Here is a 16,083-nt window from a genome sequence, read left to right as displayed (position 1 = left end):
GTTGGAACATCTCTTTGTGGAGTTTGCGTGCGCTCCCTGTCCTTCCATGGGTGTCCATCCCACATCTCCCAAACATGCGTGTTGGATTTAAAGTTACTCGAAATTGTCCACAAGTGCAAATGTGAATGTGCCCTGGAATTGACTGGTTACGAGTTCAGAAAAGGCAAGGGATGGTGGTGTTATTTACAGTATCTAGAGCGTTTCATACAAAAGCTAACTGAATATGCTTCACATAATTAAAGACAATATTTGAAAGTATTTAATAACAAAATCATTTAAGACTTTTAAGAGCAAAGAAAATAAATAAACAAATAAATAAATAAATAAATAAATAAATAAATAAATAAATAAAGTTGTGTGCCACCTCTTGTCCAAATTCACGTGGACACCCTGAGGACAACCAATATAGTAAATTGGTCTGTCCAATATTTAATTTGTCTTATGATCATTCATCTGGAATGTTTTTTTTTTTTGTTTTTTTTTAATGTAGCATTTACACTTGAATTGACTTATTTTGAGTATTTCATTGTTTGATTGCAGTACCAACTTTGCACCAAAAGGGGTTACTAATTGATGATCATAAGGATTTTTAATACAATATTTAACAGGTTTTTTTTTTAGATATTTTTTTGTTTTTATGTTTGTTTTGTTGTATTTCTGTAAAGTGCTTTGTGACAGCTAAGGCTGTTTGAAAGCGCTATATAAATAAAGATGACTTGACTTTTTAGCCTTCAATTGACAGGATAACTGAAGAGTTGATAAGATATGGGAGAGAGGGGGAATGACCTGTTATGTAGATTGTGCTATAGGCATGGGCCAATTACCAGTTTGACAGTTTACTCTGGTTTAAAAAAAAAAAAAAAAGAAACAAAAGGTTTAAATAATCGCTATTATTGGCTGTCACTAGTAATGAGCAATTCACTTTTTTTTTCTCCTTCTCAGTGAGCAGGGAGGGAAGGGGTGTGCAGAAAAAGGTCTCAGCGGGTACTAGTTAGCCCCAAGAACAACATGAGTAGTTTTTATTTACCCAAATATTTCAAAAAGGTCAATTTTACTACTGTAATATTTTTGTTCATAATAATCATACTATCAGAATCTTGATGTCAGAATATTGGTGAAACTTCAGGGCAAATATTTTGTGTCAAGGTATTTTTGTGGACAACTTATCTGACTTAGTCGACGTTTTTCACAGCACTACTGTTAACTGTATATGCTTTTTTTTGTAAAATACTTGCAGTATTTCACAAAAGTGAGTACGCCTTAGGCAGTGCTGGGAAACAATTGACACAAAATATTGACACTTTGAAATACATTTGGAAATTTTGACTTGTACTTTTGGCATATACTGCATTCCATTTTGTTGCTATTATACATCCATCCATCCATTTTCTTGACCGCTTATTCCTCACAAGGGTCGCGGGGGCTGCTGGCGCCTATCTCAGCTGGCTCTGGGCAGTAGGCGGGGGACACCCTGGACTGGTTGCCAGCCAATCACAGGGCACACAGAGACGAACAACCATCCACACTCACACGCACACCTAGGGACAATTCGGAGCTCCCAATTAACCTGCCATGCATGTCTTTGGAATGTGGGAGGAGACCGGAGTACCCGGAGAAGACCCACGCGGGCACGGGGAGAACATGCAAACTCCACCCAGGAAGGTCCGACCCTGGACCCGAACCGGAGACCTCAGAACTGGGAAGCGGACGTGCTAACCACTCGACTACCGTGCCGCCTGCTATTATACAACATACAATAAAAAATGTTTACCAAAATGTGAATGCTTATTTTGAGAAATGCAAATTTAACTTTTATTTCTTCACAAAGTCTTAACTCTAAAATGTGTCAGTTCATCTCAGACATCCATTAAAATAATGAAATGCATTTGTTTTGCTATTCCTTTTCTTCTATGTCTGCTATGAGTATGTGACATAATATCAAGTACAGTAAATGTAACAGGCAAAAGTGTGTTTAAGGTCAGCCAAGTCAATGACATTTACAAAGAACCAATTGGTAACAGATGTTATTTCAAGGCACTTGATATCAATCAGGAAAAGAAAGATGCTCCTCATACAAAAACAAGGGAACCTCACATGACTCAGCACTTTGTGTCAGAGGTAAGGAAAAGTCCTTCTTGCACAGGTTTATAACACTTGTGTTTCTCTCTGCAGGTCTGATTGTCTTCCTGAGTATGATGGTAGGAGCGTTCATATGGGGTGGTCTCGCAGACAAAGTTGGCCGTCGACGCTGTTTGGTTGTGGCCTTAGCTATAGACTGCATCTTTGTCTTCCTGTCCTCGTTCGCCCAGAGCTATGGCTTCTTCCTCTTCTTCAGGCTGCTGTCAGGCATCGGGTAACTCACGCACATCAGCACTCACACACAGTACATATAGTAACAACAGTGTCTTTGGTAACTCTTGTGTTGTTAGCTTCACATTTTTTTGTTTGTTCTATAAACACATCAACTTTCCAAGCTTTACTGCATGATTACCTTTAACCAAATAACATTTTTGCCAAATGCAAAATCTGAATCAGTTCTGGCTGCACATTTTATTCTTCTTCTCATACATGGACACAAAAAAATACAGAGATAAATATTGCTTTTGAATTGAGCATTTTGTGGCAGAATGACAGAATAATATTTAGTATGTCAGGAATAAGCGGTCACGAAAATGGATGGATGGATGATGCAAAATTTTTTTGTTTCCTGAAAAATCTGAAAAAAAAAAAAATGACTTAGGCGATTATTTTAAGAAAGTGTCAATTTGTTCCCACAGTCTCTTCATCATATTATTTTCTGGGAGACACCTGTGTTATTTCCAATCCAGAAAAAAAACTTGCTGGTTTGTCACCATAATGACCAAAGTCAACTTATTTTTCCTTAATATATTTCCTCCTAATGGGGTCTTCGTCTAGGAATTCCTAACTAGGTTTGTTGAATATTTTTCAGGACTTTTTATTTTTTAAACGTCCTGTCTTGAACCCATTTGTTTTATTAAAATAAAAACTGTCACGTTCCAGAAAAGTAGAAACTGAGCATTGCGGTTTCTGTGAAGTCAATAATGTGTGCAGTCACATCAATGCAATGTAATCTGTACTGATTAGCAACGTTCAATGATCCCCAGTCATAGCAACACATTCGGCTTTCTCCAGTAAATCAACTTTCACTGTTTTCAGGGTAATAAAGCCGATGAATTTGTTTGTAACAGTCTTTCTGTATGAAGTTCAGAAGTTGGGTTCTACGACTTGATTTGTAGCACCACTTTTAGCCCGTGATTTTTTACCGCAGAGAGTGGCGAGCATCCATTTCACCAGAGGTGTTAAATAACCAGTCTTGGGTTTACTTGTTTTGGCTCTAAACGTTGTCATCATGCTGAGTGTTTGGTGACAATGCCTACAAGGAGTAGATACATTCTTTGTGGTAGCTGTAGCATGTCTGGCATTGTGATCATTTCAACTCAATAGTTTTTAAAACTAAAATTTGCCACCGCCGAACCCATTAACTCCTCATCAGTTAATTAATGCAATTCCATTCAATAAACATTTACTTTGTCATCATCTGATGTCTGACAATAAATATTAAATTATCTTTCCTTGAGTCGTGAAGCTCATAAAATGTATTTACTGCCGCATGCGCGCAGTCTGGTGTTTCATTGCGGGGACCAAGTACAATGCTTAAGCTCAGAATAACTCCAGTCCGCTGGGATTCACACACTCAGAAATCAGGTCACGGCACAGCGCAAATGATCCCATCCGCAAACAGCTTGCACCACATCAATAAACGTCTTGTAGGTGTAGCTTGTCTGCCATGTTCTGCCTTATGGTACGTGTGTAATAACCATGCGTTTTCATGTGTTTGTGCAAATGTATTTAGCAAGTGGAAACCACACATGGTTTCTTTATAATATGGTAACTGATGTAGGTTCCTGTGCTGTGTGGTGGTAGGCGTTGCAGGCTGACTGACTTATTTCTGATAGTTTTGGAACTATATACTGTTAGTAATCCATCCAACTTTTATACCAGCTGACTTCAGGCAAGAGGCAGCATGTAACCTGGCCTGGTTACATTTAGTGCAGACATTGTAGTGCACTTTCAAGTCATCACTTCGCCTAACATTCATCTTTTTGGGAGGAAGCTGGGGAACCAAGTACAACCCCATATAAAGGGCAACATACAAACTCCTGACAGAAAAGAATGAGCCAAGAATCAACTGAGAGTCAGATTGTTACTACTGATAATTAAAAAATAAAAACATTGAAGTAATGATAGGTTATTAGAAATAAACTAGACTAAGTGCAATTTCTGGAGAAATTGCGAGGGAATGCTGAATGCCAATAGCTGAATGTTAAGTCGAATGGTTTATGAAGTAAATTAAAGATAAATTATGTGAAAATTACAAAGTTTTAATTGAAGTTGAAAAATCCATGAATAAAAACAACTGTGCAGTATCACAGAGCTGGTAATGATGATCAGTTGTATGTATGGAAGTGGGCGTGGAAAATGGGACTTCGAAAAAGTTCAATGTCAGTCCTATTGAAAATAAATGGGGACAAGTTGATATTTAACGTCAAATTGTGCGATTACTGTAACGTGGAATCAGACGATATATACACCGGAATGTGTGAATTTTTGAAGCCAGTTGAAATTTGAATGGTGTAAATCTGAAGCATTATGGGTGAGTTGTTTTTCGGCAAAAAAGTGAGGAAAATAAAAATCCGAATAACATGTGGGATGCTTTCAGCATTCCCACAATTAAAAACTTGTATGCATTGTAATCAGCTATGGACATATTTATTTATTTATTTATTTATTTATTTATCTGGGGATAACACAGATATTGGTATTTACCAAATATTGTATAATTGTACAGGAAGAAGGTGCAAATGAGCTTTGTTGTTGTTTGATGATGGACAGGCACATTCCATTTTCAAAATGTTCATTTCCATCATTATTTTTAATCACAGCTTGTGTGTATTTCATGCAACTTTATTCAGTTGTTTTAACAAACAGCTTTAGTGACAAGAATCCCATCTATTTTTCAGTATCGGTGGCACAGTGCCGATCGTCTACTCGTACTTCTCTGAGTTCCTCCAGATGGACAAGCGAGGAGAGCATCTTTCCTGGTTGTGTATGTTTTGGATGATTGGTGGGATTTATGCCTCTTTCACTGCCTGGGGCATCATTCCCAGATATGGTAAGATCCTAATAATTCATTGTGATTGTAGCTACATTTGCAATACGACATGGTGCACAATCTTAAGATGAACAATGTATCTGTGCTTGTATTTTGTGTAGGTTGGGGGTTCAGTATGGGCACAGAGTTCCAGTTCCACAGTTGGAGGTTATTTGTTCTTGTTGCGGCTCTTCCTGCCATCGCCTCTCTGGTCGGACTAACATTCATGCCTGAGAGCCCTCGCTTCTTGCTTGAGGTCATCATTGCCACCATGTTTGGGCTCCATGCTCACTTTTGAAAAACAATTTCACATTAGTATATATTGTAGGTGTTGTGTTTTTTTTTTCCAATGCAGCCATCTGAGACTTTAACATTCAACTAAGAGCATTCATTCAACAATATAATGTGCATTAATAATGTCAAATTACATTAAATATGCAAGCACGTTGAATATGTAGATCTACAAGCACTATGAATCCAACTGTTGACTTCATGTGCGGAATTAGTGCTAAAATTGTAATATCATTTGGAGCAGAATGCCAAGCACGATGAAGCATGGATGATTCTGAAGCAGGTCCACGACACCAACTGGAGAGCCAAAGGACAGCCGGAAAAAGTTTTCACTGTGAGTAAATACTGTAGCTAGCTATATCTAATAGAGCTATCCATATGGAGAGTACTGTCATGACTGGGTCACGCCAGGGTTAAGTTTGGGTCATGATCGTGAGGTCAAGTGTCTGTTTTGGAGTGATGTTTTGAACTGATGTAATCGGCGTCTAGTTTTAACTGGTTTTAAGCAATGTGATGTCAAGAATCTTAAATCTCTTTTTCTGGTCATAAGCCAATCAGATAATTCCATGTCAGTCCTGTTACCCACATGTCTAGCCACAGCCAATCCGATCAATTCAGTGTCTATTTAAGACAAATCAAGAAGTGTGTGTTTGTCGGATTATTACCTCAGTTCTTCTGTGCATCTCCACAGCCCAAGGGGGCTTGGCGTCTCGTGATTCTCGATGCATTTTCATCGTTTCTCGTCTAGTCAAGTTTTTTCCACGCCTCCTGATGTTAAGTGAATAAATAGTTAAAATCTTATTTGTGTCTGAGTTTTGGGATCCAACCTCAGAACATAATAAGTACTGCAAATGCAAAGTATCCAGAAACAGTCTACTTGACTTTTAGATAAAATCAACATGAAAGTTCCAGCACTAACCAAGGTGGTCATTAAGCAAAAATTGGGGAAGGGTTGAAAAGGCTGCTTTGAGATGACATTTTCTTGGCTCATTTACATTTTGGAGTTTCTTTGCCTTTTGAGTCAGACGAAGGTCTCCTTCCCTTGGAACATAAGAAAAGGTTAAGGAAAATGTGCAGTTCAATGTGTATGATGCACAAACTCATACGACTTAAAACGAAGTCCCTGATAGTTCAATTATAATCTTTAAATCACATTCAATATTTTTTCACAAATACAGTATAATCACATTTAGAGCTACATTTAGTCAGGTTGAAGTTTTTGGATTATTTTAATGATAAAAACAGGATGCTTTTTTGGTGGAAGAATTGCATCAGACATTAATTATTCACAGGACGGCCTTAAATATTCTAACATATCTGGAGGGCATCATTTAAAAGAGTTTGATTTAAAGGGATACTATTTTAGCATTTACAAGTAATTAGTCTCAGAGTTGTGCCAAAGAAGTGAAAAAAATAAGACTGCAAAAAAAACCCTCATGTTTCAGAGTGGGTGATATCATAGGCATCGTGTAAGGTGCATTGTGGAGTTTAAATTTTAACGTTATAGCTTTTTCTACATCATGCAAGCTCCACCAAATGCCCAGAAGAGTACTGAGCCCTGACTTTTTAACTGAGATTGACCAATCAATTTGCTCGTACACACGGACAATTAGTGTTAGCGTATGACACAATTGTGATTGAAACTTGAAAAAAAAAAAAAAACAATAACAAGAGGCCGGCTTTGAGCACAGCCCTAACTACAGTTCAGACTCCAAGAAAACTGAAAAAAAAAATTAAGTTTTTTTTTTTAGCGCGCATACTCACACGAGCACCATGTGCGAGCTTGACACAGAGGCTGCAGTTACGCGTTAGGCCAGAGGTGGCAGTCGCGAGTAAAAAAAAGTGACAAACTCCGCAAAGCACCTTTAAGGATCATCTGCATTGGCTCAAAAGTTTGGTTTCCTCTTTGCAAGTTCTATTTGAGGAAATCAAAAATGACACCATTGGAGATGTTGAAGAATTTTCATTGATTGTGGGAAAAAGATAAGATTAATATAGCACCTCTCATTTATCTTTTCAGGTGACACACATCAAGGCTCCAAAGACAGCAGAGGATGAGTTAATTGAGATTCAAAGTGCTACAGGAACAGCTGTACAACGCTGGGCTGTCCGCTCACTAACACTCTGTAAACTGGTTCGTACATCACACAGTTGCATTGTATATATTTTAAATGTAATACCGAAAACTGATTCAATGACAAACCTATCACGGCTCACAACTCTTAAAGAGGAAGTCAACTTAAACATTTCTTGACAATAATATGTTACATGTGACTTCACTAGTTTAAGCATGACATTCTGATTAATATTACATTTGAAGAATGAGTTATACATTTTTATCCATCTCAGGGGGCAACCATTTTGCCACTTGCTGTCGACTGAAGATGACATCACAGTTGCTCAGGGCTCAGGTAACGACCAATCACAGCTCACCTGTTTTCTGGAGCTGAGCTGTGATTGGTTGTTAACTGAGACCCGCGTAATTTTGATGTCATTTTCACTCGACAACAAGTAGCAAAATGGCCACCTTCAGATATTTGTAAAAACTGATGGATTTTGCTGCTTAATTCATATTCCACTAACACAATAGTAACCAAAATACTGTATTTAGACTAGTTTGGGCTTCAAAGAACATATTGTCAAAAAAAAATATTTTTGGGTTGACTTCCGCTTTAAATTGCTGCTCTGGAGTAATGTAATCTTCCCAAGCAGATAATGGGCATCATTCACTAACAGTCAGCGTTGCCACAGTTACATTGAAAAAATACGTCTGAAAATATGTCTGATCCTGCTTACCTGGCCAACTCTCCGTTACAAAGGGTTAAGGCCCCCTTTTATCTCAAACCGTAGTAACACGGGATTTACAGAGATGACGGGGACGCTTCAAGCTGGCGTCGAAAAGGATTCGTTTAGGTTCTCACCGCCCCAGTTTTAGAGTGTCAGCCCCGGCTTCCCTTAGACTACACCCTTAACGAGTAACCTTTGATGATTTAAGGATATAAAATCTAATCACACTCTTTTTACAGCGGCTCCTTTCCTTATGATCGGTTGCACTTAGAATGACCTAAATATGTTTTACTGTCCTTGTTAGAACCGTAAGGGCTTGTTTTATTTGTTTATGTAAGCCGAAATAACCTTTCAGGAATTTTTGGGAACGCAGCCGACATGTAGATGGAACTATTATCTATTCAATAAGGTATCTCTAAGTATGACTCAAATAGTGAGAGAAAAGTGTTAAAGCAGGAAGGTGAAGGTTGGGTTTAAAAAATCAATGATTAATGTGACCACACACATGAAAACCCTAAACCACATCTTGTCTTTCTTGATTTATTACTTGATCAGTGTTCAAACCAATAGCAAAGCAAAATTTGTACAATAATGAATATATGTTGATTAATGACAAAAATTAATGAGTCACATCATAAATTCAAACAGAACAGAATCACATGTACTCACAAATGTGTTGCTCCTTACTCCAGACCATCAATTGAAGAAACAAGAAAAAATAAAAAGAAAAGAAAAATCAAAAACCAAAAGGAAGGGCAAAAGCTTTGAAAAAGAATTATTCCTTTGCAGGGTAGTCACGACAGGTAGCTATTCTGTGATGAACCACCTGGGCCTAATTATCTTTGAGCTAAACTAGTAGCTCAAAGAAAATAATTGAGGAAGTTTACCATTTACTACCCCGGCTGTTTAATTTAATAAAACTGATCAAAACAAGGGGAACTATTATCTTCTAACAGCCAATCAAGACAATGTGTCTACCACAAATTACTCTTATTTTGATTGTTAGAATTACTTCCTCATTTAGCATATAGGGGTAAATGGGGCGCAGAGACGAAAATGCCCTTCTCGACAGAGAGAGCCTCGATCTTTTTTGCACACCCGCCTCGTTTCGTCCCCGGCAATTTATAACCTCGGGATGCTGAACATAGCATGACTAAGCACAGATGAGTGTGTTCCAGTCAGTCCGTACCAAAGTTTGAACTGCTGAGTTCTAAATGTCTGGTGCTTACTTCCTCTTCTCAGTTCCTCTTAAAACTGCGACCTTAACAGCTTTGCAAAACCCATTTGTTGACAAGGTCCAATTTTCTATGCAGACAACACATTCATGACTTTAAAATAAACTGTACTTCCCATTTGTGAATAAAATCCCTTCAAAGCTTTTTACTCATAATGCCCCACACCAATACTGATTAATATGCACATAAAACTCAAACCACACTCAAATAAAATACATGTTATGTCAAAACCACGTTTCTTGCAATCTCATGGCGACATGTCAAAAAGGCCTTTACTCCCGCACTCCATTTAAGTATGTGCTTTGACATGTGAGCGTGTTGTGTGTGCAAAGTGTGTGCAATTGTGTTACCGTAAATGGATATGTGTATATGTGTTTTATGCTGGCTGCTGGCTCACAAGTATATTTACCAATTATGGGGCATGTTTAAACGCTAATGAAGTTGACAACCACACCAAAGACATTTCAGACTAGTGTTGTGTGACATACCAGATTTGTGTGACATAGCGATTATCTCAAACAATCATTGCATCGTTGCATTCATTTGTTAATACATGGCACAGGTTCACATTATACATGTTAGCGACATCATCTATATTTTAACTTTCGGTGACATCCGCTCAGCCCTCAGCCCGTGTTACTCGTCAACTAACACAATAGTAACCAAAATACTGTATTTAGACTAGTTTGGGCTTCAAAGAACATATTGTCAAAAAAAAATATTTTTGGGTTGACTTCCGCTTTAAATTGCTGCTCTGGAGTAATGTAATCTTCCCAAGCAGATAATGGGCATCATTCACTAACAGTCAGCGTTGCCACAGTTACATTGAAAAAATACATTGTCACATAATTAGGCCTACTTCACTCATTACTTGAAGTCAAAAAGTTACGTTAGTAGTTACATTCAACAACATAAAGATGACAACTGGTTTTGCTCATACTTTATTGCAAATTAATAATAGTGTATTACTTCATCCTAAGTGAGCTATTGATTTGATGGTGCTGATTATTGCTAAAAAATGACCACTATCGGGATATGAGAAAATAGAATATTATTGTTGCTTCTATTTTTTGTTTCTGTTATTTATAGTCTATATCTTGTTTCTGGTCATTATATCTTTTATTCTTGTGGATTTGTTAAAGTTGTACTTGTTCCGTTTTTGGCAAGGAGAAAGTAAAAACATTGTACTGTATTTGAAAAACTTTAAATAGCCATCTTTTGGGGGCATTTAATTTGAGCATTCTTGATATTTTACTATGGTAGATCTCATTGCACTAGTAGTAGTAGCTGCCACCTAATTCATTCTCAGTGTCTCAGTCATTCAATGAGGCGTCAACAAAAACGGAACCCGCGTGTTAGCACTCTAGTTGACTAGTGATCAGTCCAGGTTGTACCTCATTTCTCACCATATGTCATCCGGGATAGATTCCAGCTTCTCCTATAACTCTGAACAGGATCAGCAGTATACTGTGTGAAATTGTGAGGATCCAATTAAAAAACTGAATTTGATGTAGATGATCTGTAATATGCATTTATGTTTTGGTCCCAGGTACTAAAGAACGTAGTATCTCTTTTTTCTGCTGAACTGAGATTTGCCACTCTCTTTATGGCCATCATTTGGTTCTGCATGGCGTTCAGGTTTGTTCACACTTTCACCGCCACGTACAACTTTCCAGTCATTGCATCATAAACAGCTGCTTTTTTTTTTATCACACTGCTTTGGTACAGCTACTATGGCCTGTCGGTGTGGTTCCCAGACATGATCAAGCACCTTCAATATGAAGAGTATGAGTCCAGAGTCAAGGTAATGTATAGTGAATATAAATTTTAGATATCTAAATATCTTCATGTAGATACTGTATTATTTTTTCATACAAAACTTCTTCTGTAAGGTGGCATATGTGTTCTATGGCATCACTTAAACTCATTCACTCGCAGCCATTTTCACTGAAGCATCCCCCTTTGTTTTACTGGATTTTGACTGATTTTGCAAAGCCCACAGAATATTGTGTTCTATTGCTATAAACACATGGAACATACCAAAAGAAAGATGAGAGTCTCTTCTTTCATCAGGAAAAAAAAAGTATATTTCTATCTGTTTCCATTTTACAGCAATTAGCGTTAGAATATATAGCTAAGTTTAATCATTATTCACAAATTTGTTTAGAATTGTGGGGAAACGGCTTGTTTTCAACATGCCCTGGTTGATCTATTATACTTTGCTGCCACCCGCTGGCCTCTTTTTTGAATTACTACCATTTTTTTCACCCGTTCTCTGCAGTTGAGAGGCTGCATCAACCCTTCTGTATGCTCTAGCATTATTAAAAATAAAAAATAAAAAATAAAAAATAAAAAATAAAAAATAAAAAATAAATAAAATAAAATAAAATAAAAACTTATAAATATGTCTTTGGGACACTTAATGCATTTCAAATAGAACATATTTATATGTTTTGGGAGCAAATGAGTTTAGCACTTTATACGCATACATAAATCACAGATCCCGAATGAATTGTTAATTTTGTCCATATTATTTGTCAACTTGTAATACTTTACACTGACAGATATTCTCATAATCAACTTCTTTTTTTTTCTTTTTTTTTTCATTCGACCAGTTCAGCAATATTTGAATCTCACTGAAATTGTTGCTGTCTTCAGGTATTCCACAGAGAGAAAGTGGAGAACTTCCATTTCAATTTTTCTTTGGAGAACCAGGTCCATAAAGAAGGGGAGTACATCCATGACAAGTAGGTGCCGCTTTGCCATTCTCTTAAGTTGTTTGTTTGACATTTAACTAAAATCACGAGGTGACTGAACTGATATAAAAGTATTCCATGTTGAAATTATTCCACCTTCTCTACACAGTGAAAGCATTGTAAATCATCTTTTTTGGAAGCGTACAGCATCTGCATTGTGAATGTGTTCAGGATCTGCTGCCTTCCAATTTGAAAAGCATCATGAGCAGCTTGTGCCAAGTGCACAAGGGTTAATGCAGCATATCAGCCATTTCATTTCAAGTGCATGCTGTGCTGTATGTGAAACATTAAGCTATATGTTAGTGATCATTTTGCTCTTGCTTATAGACCTACTAATGGCCAAATGTTTAAGTTGTGAAGCTGATAAACCTTCTGAGGTTTACGCGTAAGCATCATTCAATTGCTGGATACTGACATTTTGTACAGTGTACTTAGAATAGATCGATAAACTGCAGATTAATGCCAGAGACCTTATAAAAAAAAAAAAGCACCCAGTGAGTTGAAAGATCTGCTCTAGTGGTCAGTCTTGATGTTGTGTTGTGATAATGTATTTTGATCCAGATAAAGTCATATTTTCAAAGTCTGCATTAAAATGGCTTTCCATGACAGGCTGATAATTATATGACTCATTATATCATTACGTCAGTTTCAGCTTGCAACAGGCAAAAAGCTCAATTCAAGCATCACCTAGACTATATTTTTTTTACTGAAATTGTTTCTTATAGTTTCTTGGTAAACGTAGTCACCCATTGAACTCTTTACATGTGAGCTCCCACATTGCAGAGTTGAGCTTTGTTTTTTTCTGGTTCAGAAATGTTATGTTAATCTACACGCTGTGCTTACAGGATTTATACCACACTGACCACTACAGACATACAGGACTGTCTCCGAAAATTAGAATATTGTGATAAATTCCATTATTTTCTGTAATGCAATTAAATAAGCAAAAATGGCAAACATTCTGGATTCATTACGAATCAACTGAAATATTGCAAGCCTTTTATTATTTTAATATTGCTGATTATGGCTTACAGCCATAATATTAAGAAAACTCAAATATCCTATCTCAAAATTATTAGAATATTTCCTCAGACCAAGTAAAAAAAAAATGCCATAATCAGTGATATTAAAACAATAAAAGGCTTGCAATATTTCAGTTGATTTGTAATGAATCCAGAATGTATGGAATTTTTGCTTATTTTATTGCAGTTTTCAGTATACAGTATGTGACTACGACTACTGTATATTACTTGACTTCTATGCTATTGCAGAATTTAAAAAAAAGACAGAATGGGACATTACTTTAATACAAGAACAAGTTATCTGCTTAAAATATGATACTGCCATCATGTATGCAAACATGCATGGTGTTCATATCAATGCATGCATGCAAAGCTTGTTTGCATAGCAGTTGTTATTGACCGCTATGTATTACTGAGACCATTCTGCTCCTTCTGCAACGTCCCAGCAATAGAAGTCCGAGTCCACGTTTTCTTTGTCTATTGGCTTGTTTGTGTGTCCCATCCCATGCCCATAGGTTCATCAAAATAGAACTGAAGTCTGTCAAGTTTGAGGACTCATTGTTTGAAGACTGTCTCTTTGAGGACATCAAGTCCACTGACACAGTGTTTGAGAACTGCACCATACGCAACACTGTCTTCACTAATACAGGTAGGTTCGGATGAAGCAGCTCATGTTGATGAGGCTCAGTGGTTTGGCTGGTATCTTTATTCAGTATTATGGTTTGAGGTAGAAAGAAAAAACTGCATAGGGTTGGCCACCCTCTTTGCAGCTCCATATACACGATGTGTCGGAAATAATAGGAAATAGAAAAGAAAGGGGAAAAGGAATAGAAAATATGTTTCAAATCCAACCCACAAACTTTGAATGCCACGCTGGAGCAATGGTTACTTTGAAGGAGAAGACTTAAAGCTGTGCTATCATGGAGGGACAACATCGTGAACCTCGCTTAACCATTATGCTCTTTGCGATACTCTGTAGATCTGAAGGAGAAGTTCATTGACTGCAAAATGGAAAACAACACCTTTGAGCACGACAAACGTGGCTGTCACCTGGACACTGGCGAAGAGAATGATGTCCTCATTTATCTGGTCAGCTTCCTTGGCAGTCTGGCCGTGTTGCCTGGCAACATCATCTCCGCCCTGTTCATGGAGAAGATTGGCAGAGTCAAGATTATAGGTGATGTGGATATTAGTTTGCTGATTCCTCTGATATGCATTTTTGTACCGGAAAGATTCTGTGATATTTGACAGCTAAGACATGTTTCAATACACCGTAAACCTTTTTGTAATCCATAAAACCAATGCATTGACTTTCATTATTATTATTATTATTATTATTATTATTATTATTATTATTATTATTATTATTAATATTATTATTATTATTATTATTATTATTATTATTATTTTGGAATTATTCTACTGACCAATGCAACCTGTGGATCTGAAATTAATATATTTTTTTTATTATTTTTATTTTTTACATTAAATATTATTTAAATGAATCAATGATTTACATAAAAATGAATAATTAAAAACTGTCAGATTCTGCATTTTTAAATTGTCCAAAAAAGAAAGACAAAGGATAGAAAAGAAAGTTGTTGTTTTTTTAATTACCTAAAAATGCCCAAAAAGGACAAAGAAAAGCAGTAAATTATCATATAATGGCCATTAAGTTGCCAAAAATGAATTGAATAAGAAGGCAGAAAAGAAAATGTTCACAAATGAACCATAAAATGTCTAAAAACATTTTGTGGTAATTGTTGGATGGACAGTCAAGTCTTCGAAGTAAGATTTTATCATTTTAATTGGACTTATTGTCTCCTCAGGTGGCTCGATGCTGATCTCAGCAGGTTGTACCTTTTTCCTCTTTCTGAGCTTCAGCCAATCTGCGATCATCGCCCTGCAGTGTCTCTTCTGTGGCGTCAGTGTGGCTGCATGGAACGGCATTGAGGTGGTGACAGTAGAGCTGTACCCTGCTTCTAAAAGGTACCTGGTTTGGGCACAAAAGTGCGTTTTTTTTGTTTGTTTGTTTGTTTGTTTTTTCAGCCAGATCAGCGGTCAGCACAAAAAGTGCCATGAACCCTGTCCGGCATTGGCATCATCATGCCCAGACCCCCAGGGACACTGCCTGGGAATCTCAGTGTGCTCATTGTGCAAAATGTGTACGCTGTAAGTAATGAAAATGCACTGAGGAGGAGGAGGAGGCTCGACTCCCGTGGGCCAGGCCAGTATGGCCAGAATACCACAGAGAAAAGGGGACAGCTGTACCCCACCCCACTGCTAAAATCACTCAGGACACCAAACTTTCCTACCAAGCTGTTAAAGGAACAGTGTATTATTTAGTGCTCATGGTGAACTAATAATTAATTCATTTTAAAAGCCCAATAATATATGGAAGCGTATTACATTCATTTGAAAAAAAGAAAAAAAGCTCTGTTTAGACTTCGACTTGACTTTATTGATCCCCTTGCGATGGATCCCTCTGGGAAATTTATCTGATGGAAAAAACAAAACAAAAAAAAACAAATTTTTTAATATAACGGTAAAAAATTACTCAGAAAAAAAGGAAGAAAATATTTTTAAAAACACTGGAAAAAAATACTCAGAAAAACAGGGGGAAATATTCCATAAAACAGGAATTAATTTTATTTATTTTTTTTAAACGCAAAATAACAAAGCCGCCCCCCCAAAAAAAACGAGTCATAAAAACAGGATTTTTTTTTCTTACAAGTGAATGCAATACACTTGCATAGAAAATATTTTTAAAAAGAAAAAAAAAGACTCAGAAAAACAGGGGGAAAAATATTCAATAAAAC

General features: G+C 36.9%; 1 protein-coding gene across 1 annotated transcript in view; it reads left to right on the top strand.

Moving 5' to 3' along the window:
• Positions 1-16,083, top strand: part of LOC144015904 (synaptic vesicle glycoprotein 2B-like) — a 36,185-nt gene that overhangs the window by 14,896 nt on the left and 5,206 nt on the right. Inside the window, exons 4-14 of the mRNA XM_077516357.1 lie at positions 2,173-2,353; positions 5,043-5,194; positions 5,296-5,429; positions 5,709-5,798; positions 7,485-7,598; positions 11,036-11,124; positions 11,215-11,290; positions 12,145-12,233; positions 13,780-13,913; positions 14,244-14,441; positions 15,094-15,253. Of these exons, the coding sequence (XP_077372483.1) occupies positions 2,173-2,353; positions 5,043-5,194; positions 5,296-5,429; positions 5,709-5,798; positions 7,485-7,598; positions 11,036-11,124; positions 11,215-11,290; positions 12,145-12,233; positions 13,780-13,913; positions 14,244-14,441; positions 15,094-15,253 (1,417 nt within the window). The remainder of the gene's footprint in view (positions 1-2,172; positions 2,354-5,042; positions 5,195-5,295; positions 5,430-5,708; positions 5,799-7,484; positions 7,599-11,035; positions 11,125-11,214; positions 11,291-12,144; positions 12,234-13,779; positions 13,914-14,243; positions 14,442-15,093; positions 15,254-16,083) is intronic.

Source organism: Festucalex cinctus, chromosome 3 (assembly GCF_051991245.1).
Source record: "Festucalex cinctus isolate MCC-2025b chromosome 3, RoL_Fcin_1.0, whole genome shotgun sequence".
In the NCBI taxonomy this organism is placed as follows: Eukaryota; Metazoa; Chordata; class Actinopteri; order Syngnathiformes; family Syngnathidae; genus Festucalex; species Festucalex cinctus.
Note: the sequence above shows the minus strand (reverse complement) of the source record. Positions and strands in the feature narration are given on the sequence as shown.